Source organism: Phyllopteryx taeniolatus, chromosome 6, assembly GCF_024500385.1.
Source record: "Phyllopteryx taeniolatus isolate TA_2022b chromosome 6, UOR_Ptae_1.2, whole genome shotgun sequence".
NCBI classification, from domain to species: Eukaryota; Metazoa; Chordata; class Actinopteri; order Syngnathiformes; family Syngnathidae; genus Phyllopteryx; species Phyllopteryx taeniolatus.
The window spans coordinates 20,078,154-20,095,195 of NC_084507.1; the positions used below are offsets into that span (position 1 = coordinate 20,078,154).

General features: G+C 39.5%; 2 protein-coding genes across 2 annotated transcripts; one reads left to right on the forward strand and one right to left on the reverse strand.

Annotated features, from left to right (window-relative positions):
* On the forward strand, positions 1–10,727 carry rhbdl2 (rhomboid, veinlet-like 2 (Drosophila)). Its single transcript, XM_061776997.1, is given in 8 exon segments — positions 1–582; positions 1,587–1,827; positions 3,725–3,873; positions 6,278–6,390; positions 6,476–6,576; positions 7,432–7,475; positions 7,543–7,627; positions 10,429–10,727. Coding segments are annotated over 7 exon segments (903 nt in total). The 5' UTR covers positions 1–582; positions 1,587–1,599; the 3' UTR covers positions 10,612–10,727.
* A 1,444-nt stretch (positions 10,728–12,171) lies between these two features.
* LOC133479694 (c-Myc-binding protein-like) lies at positions 12,172–16,873 on the reverse strand. Its single transcript, XM_061776996.1, has 5 exons — positions 16,715–16,873; positions 16,400–16,472; positions 14,151–14,199; positions 13,929–14,058; positions 12,172–12,718 (listed from the first exon to the last, which is right to left on the reverse strand). Exons 1-5 carry the CDS (start codon positions 16,727–16,729, stop codon positions 12,674–12,676), a joined length of 312 nt encoding a protein of 103 aa, XP_061632980.1. The 5' UTR covers positions 16,730–16,873; the 3' UTR covers positions 12,172–12,673.
* Positions 16,874–17,042: the final 169 nt, after the last annotated feature.

Consider the following 17,042-nt stretch of genomic DNA (forward strand, 5'->3'; position numbering starts at 1 on the left):
AGAAATCACGCGCGGTTGACATAACCCGGTGGCATGCATAATTTACTGCTTGTGTTTTTCCGGTTTGGTTTTCATGTTCGGGTTGATGAAGGTATTCAAATCGAGCCCACCCTTCGCGTCACAGCTTTCGGGTGTGGCACAGGTCGCTAACAGGAGCTAACAGGTAGCGTCAGGTAGGTCGCCAAAGAGCAGCCAGCCAGCCGTTCTCCTCCTCCTGGGCAGCTCGGAACTCGAGTCGGACGGCCAAATATTCCGAATTACGTGCGGCTTCTTTGTTTAGTCGCTGGGAGGAAGGAAAAGGAAAAACTCGGGGGACTATAATTATCCTCAAGAGCCATTCCCCCCCCCCTGTCGTCGTCGTCGTCCTCAATTTTCATTTGAGACGGGAGACAACGACGCCGGTTAGGAACATGGAGGCGCGCCACTACTGACAAAAAAAAAAAAACCCAAAAAACGAGATAAAACAAACAAAAAAGAAACTCAACGAACCAATCGACGGACGATTGAAAGTTTCACTCATTGAAGTATCGAGTCGATATTTATGTTCGGCTCCTATGCCCACGCTTCACGTTGAAGTTTGAGGTGAGTTTGCCTGTTTAAATGACACCTTTTTGTCAATTTTTTTAAGAGTTGTATTGAATGTTTATTGTTGTCTTAACACAAAGGTTTGACAGGAAGTAAACAACGTATTGTACACTACTGTATGGTTTATTTCCCCTCAGGCTAATGAGTTTTCAACGACATTCGCACGGCACTGTTTTTCATACAGTATATCTATCTTGGTGTATCTATCTCGAAAGTAAATACGTTTTTTTTTTTTTTTTTTTTATAGTACGTGGCAAGTTAGTAATTTAAATAATTGTCCAGTAGAAAGCATGTCTCACCATCAGTATGTTTTACTTTAAAAAAATAAAATAATGATTTTAGGGGTGTTTCTCCGAATTGAAAACTCTTATCTCAATTTAACTAATTTGAAAAATATCTGAAAAAAGATTTTGGGTGTTTTTTTTTTCCAGAGGTAAATAGCAAATTATAGTTTTTTTTCTTTACTCAAATTAAATTTCTATTTCCCTGAAAAACGTTTTTTGTTTTTCTGAAAGCAGCACATCCTACAAATAACCCACTCCACTCCCCCAAAAAAAAAAAAAAAAAACCCAACATACCCTTCTCAAATTGTATCTTATTTATTCTCTGCTTTTTCTGTGATTGTTTTCAAAATTTAATTTTTATTGCCAAAATAATGTTTGTTGTTTTTGCAAGTGAAAACCCCCTCACCAATCTCAATTGTATTTAGGCATTTTTTTCTTTTTTGCAAATAAATTACCTTTTTCTAAAAACAAATGTTTTTAAATTTTGCTTCTCCCCTAAAGATTTTTGTTTTGTTTTGGGTTTTTTTTAGACCTAAAAAAACACACTTCTCACACTTTAATATTACAAATCAAATTTTCTCTATATATGTATATATATTTGTCTGGGAAATAATGAAGCTAATTTATTTTTTGCCTTTATCCAAATTTGTGATTTTTTTTTTATGATTAAAAAAAATAACAACATACTATTAAAATGCCTGCTTTGCTGGCGTACAGGTACGCAGCGGCAATGGCCGACGTGGACCTGGAGCAGCGGGATCCGTTCCCCGTGGAGCGACAAGATGAGAAACTGGGTCGAGATGACCTTCCAGATGGGAGGCAGAAACTGGGATGCTGCGAGAAGTTCCAGCAGATCATCTCCAGGTGGATGCTCCCGGCAGACGCCCGCAGCACCTACTTGCAGCGGGCCAACTGCTGCCCTCCACCTGTTTTCATTATTGTCATCAGTGTTGTAGAGGTAAGAGATATGAAATGAAGAGCCCGTTTGGATACTGGCACAGAGTTTGTGTAAACTGAGCCTCAAGCATCACTTCCTTCCTCCTCTGTGGCTCGTGATTCATCATGTGGGCTCAAAGGAGAGCAGGAGCCTTCCAAAAATCACATTTGCTCTAAACAGTCCAGTTGAATTATGGTTTTAAGGGGTAAAATCCATTGCGGGATGGTGAGATCTGGGTACATAAATAGCGTGACATCATAGCGTGGCAACACCCAGTGTAAGGGACCATTCAGTCCAAGAATAATTCGCCTAAAAAAAACTTACTATGAAAAGTCGTAATTATGCAAATAAATTTGATGAGAAAAAGGTTATTTACAAGAATGGGCAATATAAGTTGTAATATTACAAAGAAAACGCATGATTATATGAAAATAAATCTGAAACTTTGAGAAAAAGGTTGTCATTTACAACAATGGGCAATGTAAGTTGTAATATTACAAAGAAAAAGCATGATATGAAAATGTAAAACCTTATGAGAAAAATGTTATGGGTGAGGGTAAATGTAATATTAAAAATAATAATTTCGAGTTATTTATGAGAATGAAGTCACAATGTTGTAATTTTTAGAGAACAAAAGCAAGGATTCATTTGTAATAGTGTTCCCTCGCTATATTGCGGTTCACCTATTGCGGATTCAATGCATTGCAGAGTTTTTTTCATATTCATATCACATAATTCATCATATGGCAGGATTTTGAGTGTATGCTGTAATTTTTTGTGGTAAAATCAACATTTCCTAGCCTAAAACATCAAAACTGTTAAAAAAAAAAAAGGGAAAAAAATAATTACAACACACATTACAAGGAAACGTAATTAGTGTACAATACTACTGTGCATTACTGTATGTTTATAAGTTTAAAAGGTGTTTAAGTGTATAGAAAGTGTTTATAAGAGTATGGTAGAATGGTGGAGTTTAATAGGAGTGTTTAGATTAATGAGTCTGGAGTGGTTCATACAGCTTTAAAATATTTATAAATAATTTTAAAAAAATGTGGTCACTACTTCACGGCTTTCACCGATTGCGGGGGTGGTCCGGACCCTATCCCTCGCAATAAACGAAGAAATTACTCTATAAGTAAAAAGCTATTTGCGCAGGTGTAACGTGGTAAATTCAAAGGAAAAATGTTTTGACTTTTTTTAGGATAAATTTGTAATTTTATGATAAAACAGCTGAAATGTTACAATTAAAAAAAAAATAAAATTTGGCTCATTTCTGGCTCAAAGTCCTAAATATATCCAGAGATATAAAGATATGACCATAAAAAAAGCAAAATTTTAGTGGAAGTTTGAGAATGTCGAAAGTCAAGTTATTGCGAGAAAAGGTTGTAATTTCCAAGAATAATTTGTAATATTATGACTAAATAGTTTAATTTTTCAAGAATGAAGTGTTGTGTAGAAAAAAATCTTTGAAAACGAGTAAAGCAGTAATACGAGACAAAACGTTATTTAAAAACAAAAATAATTAATCGTCATATAGTGAGGAACAAATTTTATGTCTACCAATTAATCACTGAAATGTCTCTCCCACCCTCTCTTGGTGTTACCCCAATGAGAGGGTACCAAAAAGTGTTACTGGTACAAATTAGTTATTTTTGGTACCTCTCACAAGCTCGAACAAAGGACTTCAATGCCACTAACGGATGTTTAGTTAATACCAAAGACTGTTATCTCTGAATATAATCTGGATTCATGATGACTTTTGCAGATGTTAGCCAGTCATACAGGAAGCGTTGCAGTGATGTGTTCAATGACACCCCCCCCCAGAAAAAAAACCCAAAACATTTTCAACGTCGGGAGGACAAAATGGTCACAATGAGTTCAACGCAAACAAAGTGTGCATGTGCTGTTATATGTCCAGCTTTCCATGTTCATCTACTACGCTGTGTGGAAGCCTCAGAAGCAGTGGGTGACTCTGGAGGAAGGCATCTGGAACAGCCGCCTGACGTACCGACCCGAGTACAGGCAGGAGGCGTGGCGCTTTCTCTCCTACATGTTTGTCCATGCCGGGTGAGTGCAGCCGAACGTACAGGCTACGTCAGAGAAGTATCCAATTTATAATATCCATCCATCCATCATCTTCCGCTTATCCGAGGTCTTGTCGCAGGGGCAGTAGCTTCAGCATGGACGCCCAGACTTCCCTCTCCCCAGCCACTTCATCCAGCTCTTCTGGGAGATCCTGAGGCGCTCCGAGGCCAGCTGGGAGACAGTCTCTCCAGCGTGTCCTGAGTCGTCCCCGGGGTCTCCTCCCGGTGGGACATGCCCGGAACACCTCAACAGAGAGGCGTCCGGGAGGCATCCGAATCAGATGCCCCACCCACCTCATCTGGGTCCTCTCAATGTGGAGGAGCAGCGGCTCTACTCTGAGCTCCTCCCGGATGACCGAGCTTCTCACCCTATCTCTAAAGGAGAGCCCGGACACCCTGCGGAGGAAACTAATTTCGGCCGCTGGTATCCGAGTCGAGGTCAGCAGCGCCCCATCCCCACTATACACAGTGTTGATGGTGCACTGCTTCCCCCTCCTGAGACGCCGGATGGTGGACCAGAATTTCCTCGAAGCAGTCTGGGAGTCTTCCTCCATGGCATCACTGAACTCCTCCCATGTCGAGTTTGGCGACCACCAAAGCTGCATTCCGCTTGGCCAGCCGGTACCCATCAGCTGCCTCAGGAGTCCCACGGGCCAAGAAGGCCCGATAGGACTCCTTCTTCAGCTTGACGGCATCCCTCACCGTTGGTGTCCAGCAACAGGTTCGGGGATTGCCGCCACGACAGGCACCGACCACCTTACGGCCAGAGCGCCGGTCGGCCGCCTCAGCAATGGAGGAGCGGAACATGGACTCAGACTCAATGTCGCGGCCTCTCCCGGAACATGAGCAAAGTTCTGTTGGTGGTGGGAGTTGAAACTCCTTCTGACAGAGGATTCTGCCAGACGTTCCCAGCAGACCCTCACAATACGTTTGGGCGTGCCACGTCGGACCGGCATCTTCCCCCACCATCAGAACCAACTCACCACCAGGTGGTGATCAGTTGACAGCTCCGTTCCCCGTGGACCCGAGTGTCCAAGACATGCGACCGCAAGTCCGATGACACGACCACCAAATCGATCATCGAACCTAGGGTGTCCTGGTGCCAAGTGCACGTGTGGACAGCCTTATGCTTGAACATGTTCGTTATGGCCAATCTGTGATGAGCACAGAAGTCCAATAAGAGAACACCGCACGGGTTCTGATCTGGGGGGACTGTTCCACCCTTCCAGGTCTCAGTGTCATGCCCACGTGAGCATTGAAGTCCCCCAGCAGAACGATGCAGTCCCCAGCAGGAGCGCTCTCCAGCACCCCCTATAAGGACTCCAAAAAGGGTGGGTACGCTGAACTGCTGTTTGGTGCACATGCACAAACAACAGTCAGGACCCGCCCCCCCCACCAGAAGGCAGAGGGAGGCTACCCTCTCGTCCACCGGGGTGAACCCCAACGTACAGGCGCCGAGCCGGGGGGCAATAAGTATACCCACACCTGCTCCTCTCACTGTGGGCAACTCCGAATGGGAATGAGTCCAAACCCTCTCAAGAGGACTGTTACCAGAGCCCAAGTCGTGTGTGGAGGCGACCCCGACTATATCTCGTCTGAACTTCTCGACCTCACACACCAGCTCGGGCTCCTTCCCTGCCAGAGAGGTGAGATTCCACGTCCCTAGAGCCAGCTTCTGTAGCCGGGGATCGGATCGCCAAGGTCCCTGCCTTCGGCCACCACCCAGCTCACACTGCACCCGACCCCTATGGGACGGGGGACCAACGTTACCCTTTCGGCCTGTGTCTGGCCAGGCCGCATGGGTGCTCGCTTTCAAGCCCCACCTCCAGGCCTGGCTCCAGAGGGGGGGCCTGGTGCCCCGCGTCCAGGCAAGGGAAACCTCAAGCCATTAATGTTTTTCATCATAGGTTCCTATTTGTCTGGTCCCTCACCTATGCCATGGGTGACCCTACCAGGGGCGGGAAGCCCCAGACAACTTAGCTCCTAGGATCATTGGGACACACAAACCCCTCCACCACAATTTATAATATGATAAAATATTTTATCTGTATAAATATTACAACTCTGAAAAAAATAAATAAAAAAAACAAGAAAATAAAACTGGTGGCGCGGTGTACGACTGGTCAGAGCGTCTGCCTCACAGTTCTGAGGACCGGGGTTCAATCCCTGGCCCCGCCTGTGTGGAGTTTGCATGTTCTCCCTGTGCCTGCGTGGGTTTTGTCCGGGCAGGAGGCGTCTTGAAGCTGTCAATACAAAGAAAGGCTGTTGTCCAAAGTATTAAATAAATACCAGTTGGTGTGTTCAATACTTTTCCCCCTGTGTTATTTCGCATTATTAAAGGACAGGGAGTACTAACTAACTTCAAACTGTCAATGGCTTCCATTCAGTGTGGAGCACATCGTGGGCAACCTGTTCATGCAGCTCCTGCTGGGCATCCCCTTGGAGCTGGTCCACAAAGGCTTTGAAGTGGGAATGATTTACCTGGCAGGAGTCTTGGCAGGTGAGGAACGCTATAAACGTTACATTAATTTATGACACTTTTTTGTATAGAAATGAAAACATCAATTCCAACACGTTCCCTTCAGGCTCGCTGGCCAGCTCCATCTTTGATCCCCTGAGTGCCCTGGTGGGAGCTTCCGGGGGTGTCTATGCCCTCATCGGAGGCTACTTTATGAACGCTGTGGTGGTGAGACTTCTTTTGTACACAGTAGTAATCAAATCACGGGGTTAGGAGAATAAAAGTCATAAATAGAAGATTACAATGGGAATTTTGTCACAAAAAAAACTATAGTGAATATAGAATATAGTGAAAAGTCGTAACTGTACAAAAATAGTTGTATTATTACGAAATGAATGTGTAATTTTACAACAGGAAAGTTGTGATAAGGAAAAAGTTGTAATTTTACAAGAGAACATTTGGAATTGTACAAAAATACAATTACAAGAATAGTTGCAATATTGCAACAAAAAAGTTTTGATTTTATAATAGAAATGTTTATTTTACTGTTACAAAAAAAATCTTAATTTCTGAGAAAAAAATTTAATAGTAAAAAAAATTACGATTAAAATGTCATAATTATATGGAAAGAAAAATGGAAAAAAGTGTAATTGTCCGAGAATAAAGTTGTAATATTACAAGAAAAAAGCCACAAATTTTTGAATTGCATAAAAACTAAGTTGTAATTTTTTTATTGTAATTTAATAAATATAGAAAATAGTTGTAAATTTATGAGAACAGTCGCTATTTTATGTGAAAACGTTTTAATTTTATGTAGAGGAAAATTTTGTCGGGGAAATGTGTGAGGCAAAAATTGTAATTTACAAGAATAAAGTTGTTAAATTGCGAGAAAAAAGTTGCAATTATGCAAATAATGAGAAAAGGGCATTATTAAAAGAGAATGAAGTTGTAATTAAAAAAGGCCATTCTACCAGTGAAAAGTCATACTTGTACAAAAATTAAAGTTGTAAAGTCGTTATATTACAAGAAAATAGTAATTTTTCAAGAATAAATAAAATTTTTAAAAGTTGTTTCTTGCTGCAGAATTTCCGAGAGATGATCCCTCTGCTTGGAGTGTTTCGCATCTCGTCATAGTGATCATTGGTAGGCAGACCTCTTGTATTTAAACCAGCTATCTTGTTCTATTCTAGTCAGTTGAGATGTATGCTGTGTTGTAGTGGGCATGGACTTTGGCTTCGCCTTCTACAGAAGATTTGCCGGCGACGAGGGCAGTATGAAGGTGCGAGTATCTGGTTGCTGCGTGTTTGCTACAAATCCAACTTACTCGCCTCTTGCATGTCACATAACCTCGCCACAAAATGGCTGATGTGCCAGTAGATCAACTGCTCATGTTACGACTTGATTTATGCTTCTTATAGTTTATCTGCATCGAAGAAATGTCCTCATAGTTGCATTTATAAACCCAATAAATGCACTTTTTCTGTCATTACTGCTAGGAGCCGCCCCCTAAAACTCCAATCGCTTTTCGTATTGACAGTGGCGAATGACTAGTGACTCACAATCGAATTGTTACAAAATAATAGTCCAACAAATGAAAAATCCAATCTATTTGAAAACTATCTATTGAACCGGTAAGAGAGTACGCTGACACAATTTGACTTTTGACTGACACGTTTTTGTTGCATACAGAACACTTTTTCTATTTTGTTTAAAATGGCTTACTTCAAAAATGATCCCTTGCCGAACCTTGGCTACAGGTAGAATCCTGGATCTGTTTTTTCGCTTGTTGGTGCCAGAAATCCTTGCTAACTGACCAAGCTGCAGGCTTTCCAGCTAGCCTGAAGCTACCCAGCCACTTAAGCGTCACGGCATGCTGTGTTGGCGCCGCGACGCTCTCTAGCTATGGCTCTTTTTCTCTTCCGTGGCTTCCATGTTATCTGTGCAGCTCATTGGAGAGCAAGGCTACTTTAGGGAGATCTCGGTGAAGCTGAAATGCTTACATGTGCAGAAGTGCTGCGCATGAAGTCAAAATGGTGGCGGAAGTAAACAAAAGCGTTGTAACGCTTGTCAGAGTAAATACGTACTTTGATTTTTTTTTTCATTAAAATGCAAACATTATGATTCAAGATATAAAAAATAATCATTTTGATACGCTATTCAAGCCGAATTCCCACCAATTTATTCATAGTACTATCTTTCATATTGACAAAAGTGGAAGATGTCATAACTAGCTAGTAGCTAGCTAACTCACGAACAGCTAACTCTCTAACTAGCACTGCAATTAACGATTATTTTAATAATTAAGGAATTTGCTAAGAAAAAATTCTGGTTAATCGATTAATATGATTTAAAAAAAACATTTTTAATATACGTCCCTTTTGTCAATAATAGTATGTTATTTCAAATTGACAGTGCAGAAAATGCAGAAACATACATTGATTTTGATTCAGTTACTGGTCTGGATTAACATAACTAACAGCCAGATGGCTTAATAACTAACAATCTAGTAGCTACATTGCTAGCAGCTATTTTACAAGGAAACTAGTAGCTAGATTACTAACCCAGTAGCAGACTAACTAGTATCTACTGCCTAACTTGTATCACAATAATGACATAAGCAAACAGCAGTTCACTTACTGCCAGATATCTAGCTCACTACAAACTAGGAGCTATCTTAGTAACTAGTAGTAGCAGCTAACTAGCAAACTGCATAACTTGGATATATCCCACTAACAAGTGTATTAACTAAGCAGCAGCTGGCTAACTAACTCAGTAAATTATGAGCAAGTATTAGTTAGATTGCAGACATTAAGCAACTCAGTAACTACTGTAACTAGCTTCTCTCTAACTAAAAAGATTACTTACAGTAGGTGAACAAACTAGTAACAAAGTAACTTTAACAGGATCATTTTTGTGGACACCCAACTAAATTTCGGGCCATCGCCCCGTTTATAGATATCACAGACAAACTAGCAACTAGCTCACCAAATAGCTACCTACCAAACTAATATGAATAGCTAACCATTCTGATTAAATTTGGTTTTACATATATACATACATACATATATATATACATATATATATATATATACATACATATATATATATACATATATACATATATATATATATACATATATACATATATATATATATGTATATATATGTATATATATATATGTAATAAAGCCATTAAAGTAGCAAATCGGTCCTTCGTGCCTTTATTGTTACCGTCACCCAGCTCCGCTGTGCAACGAGAGAAGGGAGTTAAGCCCTGCGTCTCCCGACCACGGTCAGGTGACCGTAGCAGGAAAGGTTAACACTTCGTATAAAGAAACTAAAATACATTAAAATAAAAAAATAAGATGCTGTACTTACCATTACTGCTGAGTGTGAAAAAAGGCAAAGATACTCCCGGCGCACAAACACAGACAAGCACTATGCACTAGCTAAGCTGAAACACTATGGTGCTGGGACAAAATGGCGGACGAGGGACGGGCGTCGTAAAGTCAAAACGTCGTAGGTCGAGTACGTCGTAACTCGAGGACTTCATGTGTGTGTGTGTGTATATTCTTATTAGCTCTGATTAATTTAGCTCACTCATCAATTTTCCATACTGCTTATTCTCACGAGGGTCACAGGCGTGCTGGAGCCTATCCCAGCTATCTTTGGGCGTGAGGTGTGGTACACACTGAATTGGTCACCAGCCAATCACAGGGCACACACACATACATACATACATATATATATATATATATATATATATATATAAATATATATATATAAATAAATAAATAAAACATTCACACCTACAGACAATTTAAAGTCTTCAATTAACCAACCATGCATGTTTTGGGGATGTGGCAGTACCCGGAGAAAACCCATGCAGGCACAGGGAGAACATGCAAACTCCACACAGGTGAGGCCGGATTTGAACCCAGGTCCTCAAAACTGTGAGGCAGATGTGCTAACCAGTCGTTCACCGTGCCGCCAGCAGATAACTAATGCCAAAATGCTTGACTGATCCCTTGTAAAAGGCAAGTTTAGGAAGTTTAACGCATCATTTCCTGTGGCGGCCAGGTGTCGTTCGTGGCTCATTTTGGGGGGATCGTGGCCGGCATGACGGTGGGCTACGTGTTCTTTAGCGACTACAACAAGAAGCTGCTGAAGGACCCTCGCTTCTGGATGTGTATAGTGGGCTACCTGGTCTTCTTGCTCTTCGCCGTGCTCTTCAACATCTTCATCTCACCTGCGTCTGCCTAGTATAGTAGCTCACTATTTGTTAGTTTTAATTTAAGTGCCTTAAGGTTTTATTACAGCATTAAGTATTGTATTTTGTTTTTTTCATGCAAGTTGCGATATTAAAAAGTCGGTTTTTATACTGTGTCTGTCTTATGTGGACAATTGTAGTGCATTTAGTGAATGAAGCTAATGACTCGTATGGGAAATGACCAGAATAAAGTTGCTAACTAGTTGCTGTCTTCCTAACAGCTAGGTAACAAATTAGTAGCAAGATAACTAGCAGCTATTCTAGCTAAGTAACTAACAGCTAACTAAATGTAACAAAATGTTTACAAAAGTTGAAACGCAAACGTTTGACTTAATTATGATTTTAGAGTGTAATAGTTACTCTATTAGCTAGCTGTTAATAAGGTAGTTAGTAGTTTAGCCAGCTACTTTTTTAAAATTAGTAACAAGTAGTTAAATTACAGTGTATGCTTAAAAGGCAAGTTGAAAAGTAAATCTTTGACTTCATTATTATGAGTTTAAACCAACGTGTGAATTTAGTGAGTGGTCATAGATTCGTTTGGAATTTTGTGTTGAAATTGTAGCATGTGAATAAAGGAGTGGTAATAGATTTCATTTCAAACATTTTGAAACATCATAAATCGTTTTTGCAGAGCACCACGCTCATAGATTGAACCAGTCCTGTGTGGACAATAACATTGACGAGGGGTCCGCAATGTCACCTTTTCTGAATGTAACAAACACACACTGAATGTTAATAGTCATGTTATTTACATTGTGTACTGTATAGTATGATTATATGTACCACTGTCGTGTACACACCTCAGTGTATTGATGCGATATTGGATATTTCCAAACAATCCAGAAGCCCTGCAGTTATTGAAGTCAATAGAAACCTGACCTAAATGCACACAATGTTCCTGTGGAGCTGATGTTGACACTTTTTCCTGGACGTCACCGAGCGATGCATGTCACTCAGGACGTGAGGTGACGCCATCCAATTTTTTTTCTTTATTTTTGTTTTGGTAGACTTTTGTCGGGTGAGAAGGGCGAGGGTCGCATGACCCGTGGAGATTTAAATCACCATCGGCAGTCTGTCCGTGCCTGGGCGGCATCCGTGAGGACGTGCACACGCACTCCACGATGGTGGGAAAAATGTGGCTGACGCTGCTACTGGTGTTCCTCATGCTAGTGCTGGGCGTGGCGGCCGAAGACGTGGACAGACAAGCAGGACCTCTGCATCTGATGTGCAACTAAATAAAATCACTAAATCGCCATCATTTTATGGAAAGTCATTTTCACATAATTTGGCACAATTAAAGAAAAATCTAAAAGAACATGTCAAGACCTCCATAGTTTTATGGAAATCTGTCATTTCCACATGAACCAGCATGTGCAACTAGATTAATCAAGAAATTTACCCCATCCCTCTATAGCTGAATGCAAATTATTTCACATAATCTGCTAAATCTGGAAATTAGTTGAATTTTATTTTCAGATAATCTGGCATGAAAAACTTTCTTAGTTTTATGAAAGTGATTTGTTTTCCCACAAAAAAGCCAACCAATAGGTAAGTAGCATGTGCAAAACATGTTTTAATCATTCAGATACTCAGAAATGTGACAAAACTGAACCTCTACCTGTCTATTAAAATCAAACATAAAACGTACAGGACTTACTGTATAGTTAAAGTATTATGGTTGTATATGCAAATGACTCATTTCCTCAGCAGTGTTCTGCTTTAATTGAAAACCAGTTAGTCAATTTAAAGTAAAAAAAAAAAAAAAGTTTAGATTGATGTCAATATGTGACATTGCAACCTGAACATACACCTGAGCATACCAACAGACTTATGCAATTATGATCATCATAAACTACAAGTAGTGATGTGTGCCACTCAAAGATAGAAATCAGTGATTCATATTTTCTAAAGGCGTCATCTCCCTAATGTGCATTCTGAATGACTTGGGTGGTGATAGAGAAAGGCACCTTTTTTTTTCTTTATAAAAAGCTGCACTAACCAAAACAAACATCAAAACGTAAAGTAATCGAACCCCTTTGGAGTTTAGGCTGGAGTCTATTCCACAACAGCGCCGTCCTCAGGTGGCTCGTGGCGCTGCAGCTAGAGGAAGGGGACAATGTTAACTACTGGCGAATACAACTAAATCAAGAAAAACTCCAGAATGCAAAAAAAAAAAAAAAGATGAGGATGAACTGAAATGTGGTGCAATTAATTGAAACGAAGAATGTCTTGGAATGGTTTTAGTCGGTCCAAAAATAATTTGGGAATTTTACTGTGACGAGTTGGGAATTATGGAAATGTTTTAAATCAGTCAAGAAATATAGAAGTAGGAGGTAAGTATGTCAAAATCTCTTAATTTGGGAATTATACTATTAAAAGTGGGGAATTTTTAGAATGTGGGAATTCTGGGAGCTGGAAATACTTCCCAAGATGTCCTGAATAAGGCCTGGTACACACAAGGATTTTTCAAATCTTAAAAGATTGTTTATCTGTTACAAACCCCACAGATGAAGATGAAAAGAAATCAGTTAATTTTTGGTTGTACTGTGTCTGGTCTGTTCCGATATTCCCAACACACATTAAGATTTTGTCCCACCACCGATCTCGAATCTAGACCGCCAAGACAGAAATTTCACATGATCTTACAAAAACAAAGAAGAAGGACCACTAGCAGATATGTTGCGCTGATATTTCCAGAGTGTTTCTGAAGGGACTGCAGGCGGTATTCTTGTAGAATGGCGATGTTGTTACAACAGACTTGCTTTGCTGGAGAACCCACTTAACACAAGATACGACATCGGGTTGGACATGTTTGTTTTTATTCACGACACTTCCTTGTTCATCAGTCAGCTCACTTCTTGATTGGCTACATTCCGTTAGCAATGGTTTGAATCGGTCAAGTAATGTTGAAGTAAGAGTTAAATATATAAAATGCTTTAAACTGGGGAATTGTACTGTTAAAAGTGTGGAATTCTTGTGGGAATTCCCAACAAGTCCTGAATGAGCTGAACATTTTGAAGTTGGAATGGTTTGAATCGGTCAAGAAATGTGGAAAATATGTCAAATATTATATATCTTTAATATGGGAATTTTTTTGGTGACAATTTGGGAATTTTACTGTGAAAAGTGTATAATTTACGAAATGTGGGAATTCTTGTAACGTGGAAACTAGTTTCCAAGATGTTCTAAATGAGTTCAACAGTTTGATTTTGAAATTGGAATGATTGAGAGCTTTTTTTGTGGAACGTCTCATTTACTTGACTGTTCTTTTGTGTGAAAGGTGAAATTCAGAGAAAATTGGGACACTCACCCTGGCTTTGAGGTCTACGTTTTCTTCCTCAAGACGGGAACACCTCTGCCTCAGATCCACCACCTCCTGCTGCAGAGCCTCCGTGTCAGCTGCAGTGAGGCCAGGCGTGCCAAGGTGCTGCTTGACAAATCTGGATGGTTAGGGTTAAAGGTATCTAAATACAGCATTGGTCTTTAAAGCAAAACATGAGATTATCTTAGTTTATCTTAGCTGTGAGGATACTCCAGGGCGTTGGTAGGCTTTTCTGGTTGTTCATACAATGCCACTAACACTGAAAAGCGGACAAAATGCAACTTTATTCATACACTCATTTACTTAACTACAGTGACAGTAACATACATTTATTAGGGGGTAAGGAGCACTATTTGTACAAACATTTTTAACCTAGTTTTAAATTATGTTACATGTTTTGATTATTACTTTTACACAAATAACCATTAAAATCTATTGTCAGAGCACAATGATTTCGTGATTCTTTTAAAATAACAAAAGTAGATAATCTTAATAACAGCTACTATGCTAATCATTACCTAACAAGCTAACCAACAAATTAGTAGTAACTACTAATCTTACAGACATCTACTGAACTCAAAACAAATTGGCTAGTTATCTAACAAACAAACTAGCTAACCAACGAACTTAATAGGTAATTGCATAGCTTACTAACCGACAAAGTTACATAGTGGCTAACTAATTAGTACTTATCTATTTTATTTGTGTTTGTTATTTTTTTCAACAAATATGCACCTTAAAATAATGTAGGCTTACTGTCCTTGGCCAAATAATTAAAATGTAAATATGGTTTGGAACCCCAATTCCAATGAAGTTGGGATGTTGTGTTAAATAAAAACAGAATATAATGATTTGCAAATCATGTTCAACCTATATATAATTTAATACACTACAAAGACAAGATATTTAACGTTCAAACTGATAAACTTTATTGTTTTTAAGCAAATAATCTAACTTAATTTTAGGGCTGCAACACGTTCCAAAAAAGATGGGACAGGTGGCAAAGAAGACTAAGAAAGTTGAGCAATGCTCATCAAACACCTGTTTGGAACATCCCACAGGTGAACGGGCGAATTGGGAACAGGTGGGTGCCATGATTGGGTATAAAAGGAGCTTCGCTGAATTGCTCAGTCATTCACAAGCAAAGATGGGCCGAGCTAGCTTGTTAACTCACGGGCTAGCAAATGTTATAAAAGTTAATGTTCCCTTAAGTGTCTCTGTTGCGTGGATCTATGTGCAGCACATGGAGCCAGGCTGTGTGCAGTATTGGACGGACCCAACGCCACTCCGCCAGTTCATGAGCACTCGAATGCCTAATAGCTACTAGCTGCTAGTAGCAGGCCAATTAGCAGTGGAGCCGTCCAACGCGCCATTGGCTCACTGCGTGCGTAGGTCACCACAACAATGTAGCCCAAATAACACAAAACACTTCAGGGAAGATGCATTTTTCAGGTTGTAGGCATAGTTTGATTGCTAACTACTAAATCGTGTGAACTATTATTACTAAGTAACTCGCAATTGCAGTGAATAGCCACTGATGCAAAGATGGCGCTCAGTACTAGTATAGTAGGGGAGGGGCGACTCATGCCAGAAAGTATACACTCCAGCCCACATGCGTCATTGGGCTAGTTTTCACGTTTTCAGCACTTGCCTTCAACATATTTAATGTATTTAGAGAAGAACATGACAATGACTTTACAGGCACTTTAATATCCGACTAATACACGGGATTAGTGTGCTTATTGTTTTAATTGCATCACTCATGGCTATAAGACCTTTGACGAGTTTGGGACTGTTGTGAAGCATTAAAGACTTTTATTTATTTATTTTAACAGCCAGAGGCGCACGCTCTTATGTGCATGGCTGGCGACGTCTCCTACAATTGTATTCAAAGACAGCATCATAAATCGGTGAGTTTTTTAGCATATTAAATTAGGGATTGAACAGGATTTTGGGGGTGATGTGTTGACGTTAGTCTGCAACGGTATTTGATAGCAATATAAGGTAATAATAATACCAACTTGAACGAAGCAGTGTTTGTGAATTCTTCCAAGATGGCGTGTTTTTTTTTTTCCTGAAAAGTAGTCATGTATAGAACATGATGTACTGTAATGTTGTGTGTGTATATAATGTAATTTTATATTATACATACATAAGTAACATGTAATGTTGTATATTTACCCATAACATTAGATGTTATATATGTATATATAACTATGTAATGTTAGTGTTAGTTTTTCAAGATAGTTTTTATTAGTCTAAAATAAAAAAATATATATAACCATTATGTATACATAGTTTTAAATATTCTTTAACGTTCCAAATAGTTTGGAGGTTTAAAAAAAAAAAATCCACAAATTATAATTTTACAATTGAGCAATGTAGTAGTTACTTGTTCGGCAGATTTTGCATCCGAAATAAACAGGACAAATGCACGTTTTATTTCATTTTTATCTTACCACTGGTGAGACTATCAACAACACCGGCTTTCTCCAAGTATCTCCGAAACTGCTCTCTCTTGTGGTCTGGAGCCTGTTGTGGATTTAAAAAAAAGAACACAATACCGAAACTTTGACACGAGTTTCGCCATAAATGAGTTTTGCAACTCTTTATCAAATTAAAACACTGCATAAATTAACCATTGTTTAAATATTTTGGGTGAAATGAACATTTTTGCAACAGGTGTTTGGGCGACTAACTCTTAATTGCAACAACTATTCACTATGTTACGGAATAACAACCGCTTGTCAACTCTTTGATGAAAAGAAACTTACCTTATAATGCGACATGTTGCCCCGTAATGTTGAACTTTATCAACAGAAATGTGGTGTTTTGTTTAGTTTAGTTTAGTTTTGCTTTTTACGTCCCACTTGGTAACGAAGCTCCCCACCCGTGGTATGACGCTGGTCTGGAGTCAGCAATGACAATCTCCGGATCAGACCGGAAATAGATTTATTTTTGAGTTATTGCTGCTCCTTAATTGAATTCATTTTTGGTTTGTGATATCATTGTGCATATAGTATTACAGTGTTAACAAAAAAATCATGAAATTAAATTCAAGCAATGTTTTCAAGTTCCTGGGGCGTCGTGTTAATGACGTAA